This window comes from Neocloeon triangulifer, unplaced genomic scaffold (genome assembly GCF_031216515.1).
Source record: "Neocloeon triangulifer isolate White Clay Creek 2 clone unplaced genomic scaffold, ASM3121651v1 ptg000014l, whole genome shotgun sequence".
NCBI classification, from domain to species: domain Eukaryota; kingdom Metazoa; phylum Arthropoda; class Insecta; order Ephemeroptera; family Baetidae; genus Neocloeon; species Neocloeon triangulifer.
Window position 1 is genome coordinate 26,204,584 of NW_026775556.1, and position 18,375 is coordinate 26,222,958.

Below are 18,375 nucleotides of genomic sequence, written 5' to 3' on the forward strand. Positions count from 1 at the left end.
CATAATTATGCAACATGTTTTGCGAATCATGCAATTTTCATGGCCTGCGAATTACTCAACAAATTTCAATATCATTGAAACGATAACTTATAATATAAATTAGTGTTTATTTTTATTTATAATTTGATTTGATACTGCTTAAATTAGGAATTTTAATTTAAAACAAAAAGGCATTTTTTGCGATTTTTTGCTATATTATTAATTTTATTGCAATAATCAATATTTATGGCACAGACGCTCTACACACACCCTCTCTCTTGAATTATAAAAATAATTCAACTAAAAATTTAGTGCTGCAATATAGTTCTAAGTATTTTTTTAACAAGTTTTGATTTGTAATATTTTATATTAGATTAAATTTTTGAATGTCTTCTCCTGCCTCAAGAATTATGGTATTATTATGTCAGAAAGCTCTCTTTTTTACTTAAAAGTAAAACAAAAACAGAAAACACCTAGTTTCATGACTTTCAAAAGAGCTAAATATATTTTATCTTTCACTGGGCACTGTCCGTTCCGGTCCTCTCTTAAAATGTGCATCTGCTACCAGTTTTCTAATTTTATTTAAAATTTATGAACCAAACCCCATAAGAGATAATAATATTTTACATAGACAGAACCAATACATAAACTTCACAAATAATTTGCTATTCTGTGTGAGATTAATTTTGTGCACATCAGTGGCAATATTTCAAGCAAAGTTCTTCTAGTCGAGTCCCCCAAAAGCATATATCATGATTGCCCATGGCATATACATCTCCTTATTGTAACTTGCAGTAGAGCTTGATTTTTCTAAGATTAATTAAAATTTCTCAAGTTGATCAACATGACAATGTGTGAGCGGCTATATTGCACAGCCACGTCAATGCATAGAGTGTGTATGGTTTAATAGAATACATTCATAGTACGCTCTTTTTCAAACTCAACAATAATAGTAATCCTCAGATAACAGATTAAAATGATCTATATATTTTATAAAAATATACTTAAGGTGGAGGGCGCAAAAAGTGGTTTGCGAGCAAAATACTTAAAATACAAGAACAATTAATAACAAATGAACTGAAAGGCTAAATAATGGCACTGTTGAATTACACAACTAGAAAAAAATGAGCAGCTAAAAGGCCAAAAAGCCTGTACACAACGCAATGCGGAAGACGTTTGAAACGCAAAAATATCTACTCTCTCAACAGGTGCACATTTTAGTGATAAGTGCGATCAGTTTCCGGCTTCTTGTCCCTCAACCTCAGCTTTAGTTGCCTCCATGAGCAAGTTCTTCAAGCTGAAAAATTACAACAATCCTATTAAAGTATTCATCGCAACTCAACTTGGAAAAAATTATATAATAGATAAAAATTTATAACTGATGAACTGGATCAAGACAGTTTCACAGTCTAGTTAGTATAATATTTTTTCAATAAAACATTTCAGATTTGGCAAAAAGTGTTCTTTACAAAAATTACCTCCTTTTCCTCATCAACTTCATCCTCCTCTTCCGAACCATGTTCTGATGGTGCAGGTGTGGTCATTCGTGAAGAACTGGGACTCGGAGGCTCCGAAATGGGTCTCGGATAGTTGAACCTTCCACCTTCACCCTCGCCTTCCTCTTCAATCTCAGGGTAAACATTCTTTAGTGCCCGCATTCTTGCTTGTCGGTAGTACTGGAATTAACACAAAATCAAATAACGGAAAACATTGAGTTTGATTTTCTCACAATTCCAAGATTTCGCCAGTCGAGAAGATCACTTAAACGCTCAGTTCGGTTTCGCTGGATGATGCGCTGCCTGCGGTTGAGCCTGGAGAAGTCAAACATGTACTGCGCCAGCTGCCTGATGGTGCTCTCGAGTGAGATGTAGCGCCGGTCGACCACGTAAATGCCGTAGCTCATTGGATCTGCCACGTGTTCTTGCATGAAGCAGCCGAATCCTAAATAATTTATTTTCTTAAATTATTCTTTTCCATTTACGTATAAAAAATTGCTTCTTTCATTGCTTTGAAAACTTTTAATTACCTGACAAGTTGGTCGTAATAGAAGGGATGCCCATAACTGTGCACTCTGCCGGGGTGTAGCCCCAAGGCTCGTAGTAAGAAGGGAAAACACCCAAGTGGCAGCCCCTCACGAATTCCTCGTAATCTAGTCCAAAGAGGGGGTTTGTCGAAGAGAGAAACTCCGGGTGAAAAACAACCTAGCAATTTTTGACTGATTTTAATACTTTTTTTTTATCAGTAACGATTTTAAATTGAATAAGATTAATAATTTAAATTTACTACCAACTCAAAGAATGTAGATTACCTTGACTCTGTCATGAACGGTGTTGAAAAGCTGGCACCTCCTGACACCGTTGAGCACAGGGTCATTCCAGTCATCAACAATATTGTGTGTGGTGACAGGTGGCAGTCCGTCCCTCTGCAGGGCGTAGATGCAGCGCTTGAGCTTGACCGTGTCCTCCTTGAGCAAAAGGTCGTTGGTCGAGGGCAGCTTGCCCTGCAGACAGATCTCGTACAGGCGTTTGCTCATCTTCTGCTGGATGCTGTTGATGGTCTCGCGCAAACTCTTGGTCACGGCCGCTCCTCGTAGACTCTCAACGTTGAAATTGTTGGTCTTGGCTGGGAAAATGAGGAAGGCGACGACTGTTGTATCAGAGTTGGCCGCCTTCAGGTAGTGGTTGAGCCGCGCCAACGACTCAATGAAGACGTCGGCGCCCTTGTTGCCAAACTCGTAGCGGCCGGCAATGAAGAAGTACAGGGTCTTGTCCAAGTCAAAGTCGTAGTGGCCGTAAAAGTGGCCCCTTGTGAAGTCGTTGATCTTTTCCTTGGCCATAGCGTGCAGATTCTGGAACTCGTGCAATGCGGAGAATTTCTTCACGTTCAGCCCGTTTGGCGTGATGAAGTCGGGCTTGCGCTTGAGAAGATGTTCAGCCTCTAGTCCTGTCACTTCAGACACAGTGGTGAACACGTGGCTCAGGTGCGTCGCCGCTCGCTCCATGCAGTATCGATGGTAGATCTGACGCTTCCCCGCCTCCTCATCCACATTGAACTGAAATTAAAAATTAAATTGAATAAATTAATATTATTCATAATGCAATTTTGAAAGAATTTCTGATGAGGTTATATTTGAGAAAATTTTTTATTTTTGGTTTTTAATGATAAAAATTCAACTTTGGTGCTTGTGATAAATTGAAATGTAAATTTTGTGATGCATAGCTATGTAATGGGAAAAACCTGGACATCAAACAGAAGCAAAATTTAAGACATGATTATACCTATTTTTAAATTATTAAATATCCCTCTATAATAATTTTAAATTTTCTTTTCTGATTCATTCTATAGAAAAGTAAAATTTTAAATACAAATTTATATTTTTCAGGGATTAAATCCCTAGGAAAGTTTTTTCTAAAGAAAATGCTTACAGTTCCAAGGTTGTTGTAGAAGTCGGTGCTTCCAGCACAGAGGTACCTGCCGAGCAGGGTGGCGTGGGTGGTGAAGACGGTCGCAACCTCAACATGTCTCGTCCTCAACGCAATCAACCCGACGCCCGCCTGCCATTCGTGGAAATGCGCAACGACACGTGGTTTTATGTCCGACAACTCTTCTGCTGCCTTCCTGAACTGAAAGTTTCAAATCAAAAATTAATATCTCAAGTAAAACAGGAGTGGGCAAAATTTTCAAACCTCTGCGATAAATTCGGCAACCATGTAGCCAAGGATGACAGCGTCATTGGCTTCAATGTCCAGGTGTGGAATGCCTAAGTGGCAAGTCTCCCACAACTCGTGCTTGAAGTGGTCCAGTTTCCACGCACCAGAACCAATGTCAAACAAAATTATCTGAGGGTTTCCATCTACCAACCACGTGCCAGTGTGAACCTATAAGGTAAAAAATTAATTAAATTTGAATATCAAATAATGATAAAGCAAAAAAACTTACTTTGTAACCCTGGTCTCTGAGTTTGCGGACGGCAACGTTCAAGGGGCTGTTGTTGGGGAACTCCATCTCCTCAATCTCTGTCCTGGCACAGTGTTCCTTGTATGGTCCCAGGAGACAATAGTGCTCACCCATTTCCTCCGTGGAAACAAACGCCTTTGACCGAATTACAGTGTAAATTCCACCAACTGAAAAAAATTGGAATTTTTATTATTCCAGCTAGAATTGCAAATTTAAATTCATATATATAAATAAAATTTGTGTAGTTAACAAGTTTTATAATTGAATATAATTAGTAAATTTGATTCAATTCAAACAATAAGAACAAATTAATAACAATAATAATGTTTGAAATCTATTTATTTAGAACTATTTTTAAATTCCTTTTTAAAATTCTAGAGGATTAATTCTATTACAAGCAGAAAAATTCGTGGTTAAATAAAAGTTTGTTTATATTAAAATTCAAGGTACTCTAATTTTTTAAGGTAATTTGTTAACTATGAATAACAATTTTAGTAAATTAAATTTAGTTTTAACTGGTTTTAACATATTATTAAAATATAAAATAAAATAAAACCGCAAACTTCCGCTATATTATAATGAATGAATGAATTTTCGCTTGCATAATTTTCCTGAAATTTATTTGCTCTCCAAAGCCACAACCTTGACCTGTGTTTTGAGATAACATAGTAACAACTGACCCCATAGTTTCAGAAATGAGATAAGCAATAATCCTTCTCTGCAAAGCTTCTATATCAAGGATAAAAATTTGACACAAATTCAATTCTGATGATGAAGAGAACTAACTTTTAAAATAAATAAAATTAAAAATCTCTTATATAAGCTGAAGTTTAAAAAATTTGAACAACAAAGTCATGTTTTTACTTTTTTAAAGTTTAAACTTCAAAATAATTTATTTTTATAATTTAAAACTTTTATTTTCTGTCTACCTTTGTTGGCGGCTTCCCATGCAGTCTCGAAGCACCATCGGTTCTCCAAATTGGCCGCCTCGCCCTTGTCCATGTAGGCGAGCAAGTCCTGGCTGGACTCGACGCGGTAGAAGCGCCGAGACATCCTGTCCCTAGACATGGTGGCACAAAAGATTTTCCTCTTCACTTGTTAGTTCAATCTTTTCACTCTGCAACACGGACAAAGCAAAACACACCTCGGCTTGAAAATCTCCAAAAAATCTGACGTAAAAAGGGTTAAATTAGGGAATTATAAGTTCAGATGCAAGAGTGGCGCGGCGACGTCGGTTTTCGCCTCACTTCTCCGACGCGTGCACGGCGAGATGGAGAATATAATAGAGGAGCTTAATTTTTCTCCAGTCTCTCTCAAACGGTGTCGAGTTTAATCTCCTTTTATTAAATTATTATTATAAGTAGTGCACTTCTTGCGGTGGGTGCGCTGAACCAGCGCCCTGCAACTGCAAGCAGCTTAAAGAGAAAAGCTGACAAAAAGATATGTCAAGAGTTAATAAGCAACTTTACAGCTCAATTAGAGGCTGTTCTAATTAATAAATTCCGTGCTTCCAATACACAACTTATTATTCCTATTATCACTTGATTCCTGCAAAAATGGGAAAAATTTATTTAAAAAAATAAATAAATAATAAATAGCAATTTATTTTATGATGTTAATGTAAAATTATAAAAACCAATTTAAAAATTGGAATATCAATATAATTAAAGTAAATGATGAAATAATATTCAATAATTATAATTTTTTTGAAAAAAATAAAAAAGGAAATTAAATTAAAATGATTAAAATTAACTTATAAACTACTTTTATAATAAAAAAATTATTTTAATAATCAAAATTAAACTTCATTTTCAAAACTCCGGCAAACAAATTAAGTTCAATATGCATAATTGCCATTATTGCACATAATTTATCTTATTATTAATTAAAAAAATCCTTCAAAACCACAATTTTATTGAATATAAACTGAAACCGAAAAGCAGGATAATTTTAAATTCTAAATGATCCAAAATATATTCAATAAAAATATTAATAGACAAAATATTTAGAATTTAAATAATAAAATTACCTTGTACAGAAACCAAGTGATACAAATTGAAAAACTTTAAAAATAAAAAAACACGTATAAATGCAATTTATAAATAAAATAAATTTATATTATTAAAATTTTTATATAATTATTTTTCAGAAAATTGAAGACGCAAAAATGTTTATTTATTTATTTATTTCATGAATTTCTAAGTATGTATAAATTCATTACAAAATTAAACTTTATAAAATTACCATGAAAAAGTCACCATGCCCAGAAATACACACTTGTTGACCTTGGAAATCTATTTATGAAATATATAAAATTTTTTGTATTCGTTGTTTAAAAAATTTGTGCGTTATTTTATGGATTTTTTATTTTAAAATTTAATTTTAATTAATTGTTCTTTACTTATTTTTTCCAAATTAAAAAAAATTCGTTGAAAATTGCAAGTAAATTTACAGCAATCAAATTTAAAAAAAAATTATTTAAAATTTAAAAGAAAAATAATTTCTTAATTAAAATCACAGGGGTAAGAGTAAAACAAATTACGAATTAAAAAACGTCACTATGGTGAAAGAAAAAGGGGCTAAAAAAGCTCGTATGCAAATAATGCAAAGTGGGAAGAAGTGAGAGTTAAAAGCGTGCGCCAGTTGGTTGCAAAAGGAGTTCAGTGCCAAAATAGAAACAGCAGCCGAAAGAAATTTCGCTCTCGTGTCGGCGAATTCGTCCGGCGCGGCCACACAAAAGCAGGCTCTTCGGACACCTAAGGGTGCGAACGGGACACTCACCTAAAGGCTGCGGACCGGGCTCGGACGGTCGGGTCGCGTGACACGCGGAGTTTTGGGCGAATTTACTTTAGATTTCGCGGACCAAGGTTGACCGCCGCGGCAGCCAAAGTTCATTTCAAGGGCGTTTGCCGGAGAGAGAAATAGAAAATGACTCGGTGATGATTTTTCGATGACTTCCAGTTCAAGTCGTGACGGCGCGAAAGGCACGTGCGCGAACTACACACGAAAAGATCGAAAGAGGCTTCAGAGGTCGCGACCTTTACGCTTGGAGCCGGATTGGCATCGGACCACCGAGGGCAAAAGGCTTTGTCGATAAGTAAGCATTATTAGTACAAAAATAAATAAAACATTCGACCACGCGCAATCCACGCGCGCCGGACTCTTTTATTGTTATGTAACAAAGTTTGGCCCGCATGACAAAAGAAGAGAGATGCGAATTTGAGGTTCATTATCTGACATGATATTTAGGTTATTGTACTGGTAATAGTTTTTGATTGTATTATAATTCTTAGGATTACAGTTCCTATAAGGGCTACAAGAAATAAATATAAAAATTTAAATTTAAAATAAATATATATATATTTAACATTACTATCAATTTTTCCAATTTTTTTTGCTAAATTATGTCTGCTTAAATTTTGGGACATTTTTTTTGTATATTTAAAGAAATTTAAATACTCACATTATTTTTAATCTTTCTCTTTTATTGTATTATTTTATGAGCAATAATTTACAGAAAAATACTTGCTTAATTTAACAAAAACTATTAAAAGTTGCCACTCTCTAGGCAAAAGATCAAGAGATACGAAATACCTGATTGTGGAAATCACATTTTGACTTCACTAAATTCAGTCTAAAAATTATTCAAAGCCCAGTGAACTTATTTTATTAAAAAAAAAATCACCAGATTTAATCTTATTGTTATTAATTTAAGAGATTTATTCCATTTTTAGAATGATTTAAACTTAAATGTAAATAAGAAAATAATTTTTTTGTTTTGTTCTCAAATATAAACGAACACTGATTTTGAAAGTAATCATTGCACTTTTATATAAAAGAAAAATATGTGTCGTTTTTTTTAACAGTTTTTAATAAAATTGTTGGGTAATTGAAATTCTTTTTAAGTAATGTTATCTCAAAAAGATAACTTAGAAAGTCTTAAAGCACAGAAATTATAAATAAAGATCCGACTTTGATCTGACAATGTATGAGAATCGTTGAGATTACATTTTTTACGCCTCTCTTCAACATCCATCGTTCGATCCCCGCGTATACATTCCCTTTTTCTAATAAAAGAAATCCGCCTTCAATCGAAGCCAGCTTAAAGCTCCGGCTCTGCTTTTTTCTTGCCATTCTTGGTGCAGTCGTCCATCATGGTGAAGCAAACGCTCCTCTCTTTGGACATTGTTCAGAACGTGGCCGCCGATGTGGATCAATACGAAGAGCGGCCGCAGGTGCACCGCTGCCTCGGCTGCCACCCTCCCCTTGCAGACAGCGTCCTCCGCAGGGTCCGGTCCGGCGACCTTTTCTTCTCGATGGAGTTTTTTCCGCCGCGAACCAAAGCCGGCGCCGCCAACCTCCTCTCAAGGTAAACCTTTTCTTTTATCATGAATTTTTTTGTTTAAATTTAAAACTTTTCTGAAGATTTGACAGGGTGAAAGCGGGAGGGGCGCTTTTCTGCGCCATTACCTGGCACCCTGCCTGCGACCCTGGAGGTTATTCGGAAACCTCATCGATGACGATTGCGGGCTCTGCTTTTAACTATTGTGGTTTAGAAACTATGCTGCACATTGCAGGTGGAAAATATAGTAAACTTATGAAATGAATTTTTGATTTAATATTTAAATCAGCTACCAACCTCACCAAGCAAGAAGCTCTGAGACACCTCAGGAGGGCCAAGCACATGGGCGTGAGGTCAATTTTGGCACTTAGAGGAGGTATAATTATATCTTTTTAAAATAATTAAAAAAAAAAAAAACAGTCAGATGACTCAAAAATTTGTTATGATTTTAGTAAATAACATAAGATTTTTTTAAAATTATTTTGCACAATATTTGATTTGACAGCTGGAGTAATTTAGTAAATATTATGCCAGTTATATTTGGAAAAGTTTCTTTAATTTAGATTTTTGGCTTTGTTTTATATTGCGCAACGAAAATTTTACCTGAGTAGGATAAATTTTGGTTAATTTTCATGCAATCTTTTCTTAAAATATAAAGCTTTAAATAAAACAACAATAATATTTATCATACATAAAGCTTTCAATTAGAAAATCAATTGTAGCAAAATATTTTTATAACTATATTTTTGTTTTTAATCAAGTATTGTGCTTTATTTATTTGTGCATTTTGCTTCTGTGTGATTTACCTGAACAATTCTGAAAAAAAAAAATATGCTTCTTAGATATCACTCCTGACTACAAACCGCCCGTTGATGGATTTATTCACGCAGTCGATCTTGTTCGGCTAATTCGCTCCAACTTTGGCTCTTATTTCACCATCGCAGTCGGTGGCTACCCTGCTGGACACCCTGAAGCCATCTCTTATGAGCATGACCTGCAGTACCTCAAAGAGAAGGTTTCATAAATTTTTTGGCGGTTCTTCTTGGATGTTAATTGGCTGAACAAATCTACAAAAGGTTGAGGCCGGCGCTGACTTTGTTATAACGCAACTGTTTTTCGAGGCGCACCAGTTCATTACTTTTGTGCGGGACTGCAGAAAAATTGGCATCACCGTTCCGATCGTGCCTGGAATTTTGCCCATCCAGGTAAATTTTTTGTACTAAATTATTAAATAAGCCAATTAAAATTATTTATTACAGAGCTTTTCTTCGTTGAGGCAAATCGTGAAAATGTCGCAGCTTGAGGTACCGGAATCAATCACAAAGGCCATCGAGCCTATCAAAGACAACGACGAAGCTGTCCAGAATTTAGGAATTCACTTGGCAGTTGAAATAGTGAAGTCGGTTTTGGACGCCAAATCTGCTCCTGGATTTCACTTTTTTACACTCAATAGGTATAAAAAATATTGTCTTAAAATTAAAATTTTTTTATTTCCTGAATCTGCATTAATGAAAAAATAAGCGCATGCATTTTTTCAAATTAAAATTTTTAGAAAAAAAAAACATTTTACGGAATTAATTTCAAAATAAGAACTTATGGAGGATAATATCAAATTTTTAGTTTTTACCTGGTTAGTACCAGAAATTCCCATAAGCTAACTTAAAATGTGAATATTTTTGCGCATCAGATTAAAAAAAAAAATAAGATCGGCCAGATTCTACTCCAGAAAGTAAAAATAATAGCAAAAATTGGAAAAAAACAATTTATGGATCTGATTAATGGATTTTTTCCATGCGATTAATGTGCGTGATAAGTTCAGCATTAAATTTGTTAATTAAATCCTGGAATATGAGTCGTTGATTCAATCTTGGTAGAAAATAATAATTGCTTCTCTCAAAGGAAATCAACTTCTTTAAAATATTTTTAATTTTAGGGAGAATGGTCCAGCAGAGATTTGCAAGCGAGTAGGTGTTTGGCAGAGTTCACCGTCGCGTCCACTACCATGGCGCTTGGGCGACAATCACCGGCGGTGCCACGAGCAGGTTCGGCCGATTTTCTGGGCGTCCCGACCAAGGGCCTATGTGCACCGCACCCAGCACTGGGACGATTTTCCAAACGGTCGGTGGGGCAAGCACGACTCGCCCGCCTTCGGAGACCTTTCCGACTACTACCTTTTCTACCTCAAGAGCGAAATTCCTCCTGAGCAGCTCAGGGCCATGTGGCTTAATAGGCTGGAAAGTGAAAAAGACGTATGGCACGTTTTCCACAGTTACGTCGCACAGACCCCTAACAAACAGGGTGTCAATGTGAGTTTAATATATTAATCAAAATTAATAATAGATATAATGTGGCAGTATTTTAAATAATTTTTTTTATAATTTTTTTATAATTTAATATACACAATATTTACTTAATTGATATTATAATTTAAGTAACCAAATTATAAAAATAAGAAGAACTTGTTTATGTTAATAATAAAGATATAAAATAAATTTAAAATATAATTTAATTAGTTATAACAAATTATAAATAATTTTAAATTTATTATTTGTTTTTATTAATATAATATAATATTATTAAATAAATATATAATAGTTTTAAGTTATAATTCAATTTATTATATTTTATGTAAATTTTTAATATTTATTTTTTTACTAATAATTTAATTTATTATTATACTTGCCACTGCTTCATAATACAAAGTTGTTTTTTATATCTTAGCAGCATTTAAAGATGAGAGTAAACATTGATAATTTTAATTAATTACAACTTCATTTTAATACATACAAAAATATTGTTATTAGGTCTCACACCTTCCTTGGAATGACAGTGAGTTAAACGAAGAAACTATTCCGTTGGTAAAACAACTTATCGATCTGAACAGCCGCGGAATTTTGACCATTAACTCCCAGGTATTGATTTTTTTTTTATTTAATGAAATTTTTACAAATTCCGAGTTTTAGCCGAACGTGAATGGCACTCCGAGTAGCGACCCTGTGGTTGGTTGGGGTTCGCCTGATGGCTACGTCTACCAAAAGGCTTATTTGGAGTTTTTTGCACGTCCAGAGGTGATCAAAGCGCTTTTGGAGGAGGTCAAGAACTTCCCTTCGGTGCATTACCACATTGTTGATAAAACCGTAAGTATTTGCGACATTAATTCAGCTTGGGATTTTCATAAAACTAATTTAACTCTACAGGGAGAAAAATCTTACACAAATACGTTTAAAAACGTGCCCATCGCGGTCACCTGGGGCGTCTTCCCGGGTAGGGAAATCATTCAACCAACCGTCGTGGACCCTGTCAGTTTCAACGTGTGGAAGGTTTGCATTTAATTTAATTGAAAAATTATTATTTAAAAATTAATTGATTAGGACGAAGCATTTGCTCTGTGGAGAGAGCAGTGGGGCCGACTTTACAACCCCGAGTCGCAGTCTCGACGTGTGCTGAGCGAAATCGAGAATTCCTATTTCCTGGTCAATTTGGTGGACAATGAGTTTCCAAGGCCCTGCTGTCTTTGGAGCCTCCTGGACAAAACTCTCAATGAGTCAAAAATAAAACTGGAGAAATAGAAATATAGACTTCTAGATGTAATGTTGCTAAATATTTTTTACTGATTAGTGCGATTCTTTCTGTTCTCACTCCCCATGCCCAAATTTGAAGTTAGCCGATTGAGATTTTCACAGCATAACAACCATGACTTAAAAGCAACACCCCTAAATTTTTTTGAAAAAATTTCCAAAATTGCGGGTTTTATGGGACATTTTGATAAAATTAAAAAACCTAATTTTCTCGCGTTCTATTGATCATAGAACAAAAATCCGGGTATGGTTGAATTTGTCTTGACGATTTTTACAAGTTTGCTGTTGAGTAAAAAGTTGTAGGTCAAAGTTCAAGGTCATTTTTCATGACCTCAAATTTTCAAATTCAAATTTGAAAATGGGCCGCACGTTTTAAAAAAATTTTGAGATTGCCATTCGATTCCTCATGAAATTTTACATAAAATATGTCAAAACTGGAGTGACGTTTTTCTTTGTTAAATTTAAAAATAAAAAAGAATATTAAAAAACGTGGTTTTTAGTGCCTCCGCAGGCAGGGTCAACATTATGATCGCTTTTAACGAATTTGTCATTTAATAGTAAAATATAGTTGATAAAATATAATATTTAGATGATATGTGATATGTAAAAATAAAAAAATCTCTATTAGCAAAATTAACTCTATAAGAATTAAAATTTAGAGACAAAAAAAGATTCAATGATTTTGTAAAATAAATTTTACATATAAATCAAGACCAGATTATACAGGTTAATTAGATTTATAATTAAAAAAAAAAAATTTTTTTTCATTTTTGCTTTTAGCTTGCATTGCTCAAAGTAAATATTCTCTATTTTGAATGTGTAAATGTTTTTAAATTTTATCTTAAAAAAAAAAGAAACGCAAACTTCATACAAGTTTGGTGCGCTAAAAAATGATGAGTTCTGGGATTGAAGCGAGCGTCGATGTCAAGGGCAGATCAGTTAACCCCCCGCCCGGTAAAAAATTAGGCCTCTGTAAAACACAGCGGCGCATGTCGTCAGCTCCTATATATACGCATCTTGAAACGAAAAAATTCAGCTCTCGAGCTAATAAAATTCTGTCATCGCTCGAAAGGAAGAAAACAGACACATGGTTGGTGGACGGACGGCCCCTATCAGTTGACCCGCGCACTATCAAGTTACGGTGCCGGCGTCCGTCGTCAGTCACCTTCGATAGTCGAACCAAACCAGTATGCGATTCTAACGCATCATGGTGGACGAGGTGAGTGACAAAAAGAGCTGTTTTTCGGTTTAAAAAAAAAGTTGAAAATCGCAGGAGTTGGAAAAGCAGTACTCGCCGAGCAGATGGTCCCAAAGGTTCGGCCCTAAAGAGGTCATCGAGCACCACATCAAAGTTGTCTCTTCAGGTAAAAATGATCGAACCGGCTCGGCTCATTTGACAGGATATTCAAGTCACGTGAGACCGAAAAAACAACCGTTCATTATTAATTTAAGTGCAAGGCAAGTTGCCACTGGCCAAAAAATCTATTTCAGAAAGGAATTACTTGATTTATATTAAATTTTTGCTCTTATCAACGCACGGAAGATAAGACTGGTGCCTAAAGAAGCAGATGCAAATTATAATTGATTTTTTTTCCAATTTACTAATTTTAATTTTAAATGGTGCTAAACGCGTGGTTCTAAATAAAATAAGAATTTCAATAACTTCAAATAAAGCGAGGGAATTTAATTTTAATTCATACTTTAAAAAGGTTGAAATTTAGGAATTTTTTTAATTCTGATGTAAATATTGTCGAGTTAATCCATTATAGAGTTGGATTTTATATGAGTTAATATGAATTTTTGTTTATTATTTCATTACAAAAAGAAAATGGAAATTCATGTAGCAGTTTAAAAATTATTTGAAATGAATAAATTATGTGAACGCAGAGAGCGAGATCTCAAAATCGACGGTGCCAAACGAAATTGGGCTGCGATATGGACCGCGGGAGGCGCAGCAGTACGACCTGTTTGGCGGAGACTCGCTGTCCCAGGGTGAGTGCTGTGTGTGTATCTTTATTTTAATGGCCTTTCCATGTTGTCTCCGATTCATACAAAACGAACATGAAGCGCTTGTCGCACCGAGAGGCAAATAAGAGAGAGTTATGGGTGCAAGGAAAACAGAACAAGAATTACACAATTTTTTTTATTTGCAGACGCGCCTTTGTTCGTCTACATACACGGCGGGTACTGGCAAGACCTGAGCAGGGACATCTCCGCTTACTGCGTCCGACCCTTGGCCAGGGCTGGAATCAGGGTCGCCATCATGGGGTACACTTTGGCCCCGCATGGTATTATAATAAGTTTGGATATAAAAAAGAAAATTATTGATATGTTGAGCATTAAAAAATTAATTGTTAAATTTAACAAGATTTTATTTTAATAAATTTTAAACTGTTTTAAATTTTTAATATAAAAGATAAAATTTATTTTATTTTATAATATTTATTTTATTTAATCATTATTTATCTTATATTCATTTATTTATAAATAAATTTAATTATTTTATTACAATGTTTTTAATTAAAACGTAAAATCTAGTAATTGTCTTTATAATTATGTAATAATTTTATATATTATTCAGTCTGTCTGCTACATGCTACATGTAAAAAATTTAGAATTAAAATTAAAATTTCCAAGTACTCGACTTCTATTAAAATATAGAATTAATTTTCTTTTACACTTTATCAGCAGACTTCTGAATCTGCATTTCTGAACAATTGCTATTGATTAAACTAATGATAATGATTCGCCAATAGTGACACTAGAAGAAATCGTAGATGAAATCAGGTGCGGGTTGCAGGTGATTGTAGATCACGCGGCTTCTACTGGCTGCCAGTATGAATAACTATTATATTTATATGCTAGTAAAAATGTTTATCATTTATCGTGGCAAATTGAAATATTTAAAATGTAATTTTAGAATTATAATTTTACTATCACTTCACTGGGATAAAAGAGTTCCCATTTTCTGAAGTTGTTTTATAAAAGAAATTATAAATGCCTTCATTCGCCTTTTTTGCACGAGAGCATCTATGTATTTAAAATTCATGTTAAAAATTCAATCAAATAACTTTGTAGTGAAGAATTTTTTTCTAACTTTGTGTCACTTCTAAGGAAAATTCTAAGGATTAACTAATTTATGCTCAAAGGACTGTTTGGGTTGGAGGACATTCGGCCGGAGCCCACTTGGCCCTGTCGGCCCTTTTGGGGCCGCAAAGTGCTGGACTGCAGATCGTCCGTGGTTTGGTGCTCATTAGCGGAATTTTTGACCTGACGCCTCTGATCAAAACCACCGTCAACGAGCCACTGAGGCTCGACGAGTGAGTTGTTTTTATTTTTGAATTTATGATGAATTTCGACAAATTTGTCACACAGGCAAAGGGCTAGTCAGTTGAGTCCGTTGGTGCAGCTTCCGAACGTGCGTCTGCCAGCGTGGGCGCGACGTCTCCACGTGCTTGTGGCCGTCGGCGAACACGACTCGCCGGCCTTTATTGAGCAGAGCAAACGTCTCGCCGAGGTAAGAACATTTTGATTGCCCCATTGTCTCTAAAAATAAAAATAAAAACTCCATTACTTAAGAATTTCAAAGTCAAGCCTTCAATTGCATCCTGCTGAAATAAAAATTCAAAGCATTTATTCATTTGTTGTCAAAAATTTTCCTGTCCTTTATTCCGAACTTATTACAACCATGGCCAAAGTTTTACCGGTGAAAAGCCTCTTTTTTGTCAACTTTTTGTCTAAATTTAAAGTTAAAATCACGGTAAAATTTTTTCTCTCAAACGTATATAGGCAAATTTAATTTGATATCAAAATTTAATCAAAAAATTGCACGGGCATAAGATATGGACCTGGTAAAGGTATAATCAAAAACGGTTGCTCTTCAAAATAATTCGTCATGCTTTTATTATTTATTTTTCATTTTCATTTCAACCGTCAGTAATTTTAAGTTAGTATTTTTTTTTCAAATTCTATTGAAATAGAATAATATTGAGGCACATTTAGAATTGTTCTTATTCTGACATTTTAAACTTATTTTTAGAGTTGACAAGGCAGACTCATTAAAATGACTTATTTTTAATTAAATATAAAAAATGATATCTATTATTTTTAATTATTAAACTTTTATATATTTTTTTCAACTCTTAGGTCCTAGAAGGCCGCCTCTCCAGCGTTGAGCTGCAGCAGCTGAAGGGACTGGACCACTTTGATATTGTGGAAAATCTCCGCAGCGACAACCACGTGCTGACCCAGCGCATCAAAGAACTGATTGCGGCGTCCAAGTGAAATGCACCAAAAGCTCCAGAATCATTAAACTAACCCTTTGGCGGACCATCTGCCTGATTGTGGCACACGAGAAGCGCAGGAATAGGAGCATCTGCCACCGATATTCAACTCTTTCGTTCACCTGTCTCGGAAAACACCTGGCGCGCAGTACCGCCCGGCAGCACCAACATCCTGTTGATATAAATATTTTTTGTTTTCGGCTTCTGATACAGAAAAACTCCACTGTTGGGATTTAAATTTATTGGGCAATGTTTAAAAACCTGCTAAATTTTACTTGATTTTCGAATTGCGTTATCTATAAATTTAGAAGAAAAAAAACTTTAAATATATAAAACTTGCAATTATATACATTTATTTCTTTATAAACTTCTTAAGCTAGATTGTTTCAATTCATAACATGAGAAAATTAATTTTTATGTACAAATTAGTAAAAATATTAAATTAACCAAAATAACCAAGAAATTTCTTCTTTTAAAAAAGAGCTAGTCATCAAACTCTTCTAAATGCCTATATTATACAAAGGATCACGATTTGATAAATTTTTATAAAAGGTGTCTGTCCAACGAACAGGACCATTTATATACATCTGGCTGACAGGTGAGCCCTTGCTCATCCCAATCAATCCCGGGCGCGCGTTTCAACAAAACGCATTCGTTTTCTCGTCTAACATCCTCTGCACGTGACTGTTTCGAATTTATTTTTCTCCTTTGATTGAGGCAGCCGTGCGCTATTGGGAACAGTGCGAGTGCCCATTTCCCACGCCTTAATGATCACATTTCGCCGCGAGCCAGACACCTCCATCCTTTTTAGAGATCTATACTCACCTCTCGGACCAAAACAAAACCGAGCCGAAGGAAGGAAACGATGAATTTCAATTTAACTTTTCCGTCCGAGGGCGAGAGTTTAGATGGAAATAAAACGCTTGTTTGTCGCCAAACGACTCAATTTCTGCTCGATTGGCTCGGAAACAAACATTCTTGCGGCGAGAAAAATGTAAAACGAGTTTTAATCGCGAACGCCGCGTTGATGATTCACTCTCGCACCTTTGCCTTTTCACAACTTTTTGCTGCGAGATCGTGATCGCGTGAGACTGGGAAGGTGAAATTGATTTGAAAAGGTGTAAAATAATATTATAAAATAACGTTGGTAAATATTAATTTAAAAAAATTCAAGATTAAGATTTTTCCAGATACAGATTTACAAGATCTATTTCCACTTTCGTCGTTTTTTTTCTCACACAGATGTGTTCAGAGTTCAGAGTAGAGTAAAAAATGCATGCAACCTGCTGGGCACGCTTGTTGAGAATTTGCATAGATTGCTAAATATAATTCAAATTTTGCCAATTTCTTTCTACGTTTCATCTCTCCACTTGACTAAAATAATCCCACATTGAAGAAAACGAGATTTAGTAAAAATTAGAGAAGTATCGATTTAAAAAGTCCACAAAAAAGTTTCAAAACTTACCAACTACCTATAAATAATTTTTTTTTCTAGGGAAAAAGTAAATTCTCTGCTTGTAAGTTGGAAATATTTTGTGTTTTAATACAACTCTGACCCCAAAATTCTATTTTCAGAGTGGAATTCAAATCTAGGGAATAATTAGAAATGAAATAAAGCAATAAATAATTTGTAAATTATCTTTGATTGCATACCCAGTTTACTAAATTCCCCTTCTGAACATCAATTTTAATTGAAATAATGTAGATTAAATTAGAATAATTAAATAAATATATTAAAAATAATATAAAAATAAATTAAAATAATATAATTTTGAATTTATTAATTTTAAGGTACTCTTAATAATTTATAATCATTTTTTTAAAAATCATTTAAGCTCAGAAAAGGTGCAAACACTAATTGAAAGGCACGTGTGTAAGCCGATTTTTTGCAGATTTGTTCAACACAGAAAGGAGACGCTCATTCGGTGGTTGATGCGATCTTTTGGCGATCGTGACGTCACTTGGAGGAGCAGTAAGTTGGGTCTGCAGGTAAGCTAGGGAGCAGGTAATGGAGCCACATTCCATTCTCAGATCGTGCCCCCCGTGCAAGAAGCGAAGCAATCACGGTAAGGAGTGGCTCTCGCGCCGCATAACAATTGCGAGCGAGAGAGACGCCGCCGAAAATTCGCTTCGCACATAAAAATGTGCTCATATGTAAAATCACTCCGGTGGAATAAAAAAGAGCGGAGGCAAAACTGTTCAGATCAATTCCTGTTGATATAATAAAAGTTATGAA

The 18,375-nt window shown here is 34.8% G+C and overlaps 3 protein-coding genes across 4 annotated transcripts; 2 read left to right on the plus strand and 1 right to left on the minus strand.

Annotated features, from left to right (window-relative positions):
- Positions 1-180: 180 nt before the first annotated feature.
- Positions 181-6,878, minus strand: LOC132200075 (glycogen [starch] synthase). Of its 2 annotated transcripts, none has more exons than XM_059625264.1 (10): positions 6,718-6,878; positions 4,866-5,053; positions 3,919-4,103; positions 3,666-3,857; positions 3,405-3,602; positions 2,288-3,031; positions 2,006-2,180; positions 1,709-1,920; positions 1,458-1,655; positions 181-1,276 (listed from the first exon to the last, which is right to left on the minus strand). In XM_059625264.1, the coding sequence occupies exons 2-10, from the start codon at positions 5,002-5,004 to the stop codon at positions 1,247-1,249; spliced, it is 2,073 nt and encodes a 690-aa protein (XP_059481247.1). In that variant the 5' UTR covers positions 5,005-5,053; positions 6,718-6,878; the 3' UTR covers positions 181-1,246. The 2 variants fall into 2 exon arrangements, with proteins under 2 accessions (XP_059481247.1, XP_059481248.1); XM_059625265.1 differs by having other exon boundaries at positions 4,866-4,996; positions 6,718-6,854.
- Positions 6,578-12,360, plus strand: LOC132200076 (methylenetetrahydrofolate reductase (NADPH)). The gene is made up of 12 exons (XM_059625266.1): positions 6,578-7,033; positions 8,082-8,305; positions 8,362-8,513; positions 8,568-8,654; positions 9,121-9,293; positions 9,355-9,483; positions 9,538-9,731; positions 10,212-10,584; positions 11,083-11,190; positions 11,242-11,415; positions 11,476-11,598; positions 11,650-12,360. Exons 2-12 carry the CDS (start codon positions 8,091-8,093, stop codon positions 11,845-11,847), a joined length of 1,926 nt encoding a protein of 641 aa, XP_059481249.1. The 5' UTR covers positions 6,578-7,033; positions 8,082-8,090; the 3' UTR covers positions 11,848-12,360.
- Positions 12,361-12,910: 550 nt separating this feature from the next.
- LOC132200034 (kynurenine formamidase) lies at positions 12,911-17,762 on the plus strand. Its single transcript, XM_059625199.1, has 8 exons — positions 12,911-13,075; positions 13,130-13,220; positions 13,744-13,848; positions 14,010-14,144; positions 14,613-14,691; positions 15,006-15,176; positions 15,232-15,373; positions 16,003-17,762. The coding sequence occupies exons 1-8, from the start codon at positions 13,064-13,066 to the stop codon at positions 16,138-16,140; spliced, it is 873 nt and encodes a 290-aa protein (XP_059481182.1). The 5' UTR covers positions 12,911-13,063; the 3' UTR covers positions 16,141-17,762.
- Positions 17,763-18,375: the final 613 nt, after the last annotated feature.

Bases quoted from the DNA above. Each gene is read 5' to 3' on its own strand.
- LOC132200034 (XM_059625199.1), top strand. The intron at 13,849-14,009 runs GTGAGTGCTGTG...TTTTATTTGCAG, and splicing joins CGGAGACTCGCTGTCCCAGG to ACGCGCCTTTGTTCGTCTAC. The intron at 14,145-14,612 runs GTATTATAATAA...ATTCGCCAATAG, and splicing joins GTACACTTTGGCCCCGCATG to TGACACTAGAAGAAATCGTA.
- LOC132200075 (XM_059625264.1), bottom strand. From the start codon at position 5,004: ATGTCTAGGGACAGGATGTCTCGGCGCTTCTACCGCGTCGAGTCCAGC. The intron at 2,181-2,287 runs GTAATCTACATT...AAAAATTGCTAG, and splicing joins CCGTTCATGACAGAGTCAAG to GTTGTTTTTCACCCGGAGTT. The intron at 1,656-1,708 runs GTGAGAAAATCA...TGTTAATTCCAG, and splicing joins ACTGGCGAAATCTTGGAATT to TACTACCGACAAGCAAGAAT.
- LOC132200076 (XM_059625266.1), top strand. From the start codon at position 8,091: ATGGTGAAGCAAACGCTCCTCTCTTTGGACATTGTTCAGAACGTGGCC. The intron at 8,306-8,361 runs GTAAACCTTTTC...ACTTTTCTGAAG, and splicing joins GCCGCCAACCTCCTCTCAAG to ATTTGACAGGGTGAAAGCGG. The intron at 8,655-9,120 runs GTATAATTATAT...TATGCTTCTTAG, and splicing joins AATTTTGGCACTTAGAGGAG to ATATCACTCCTGACTACAAA.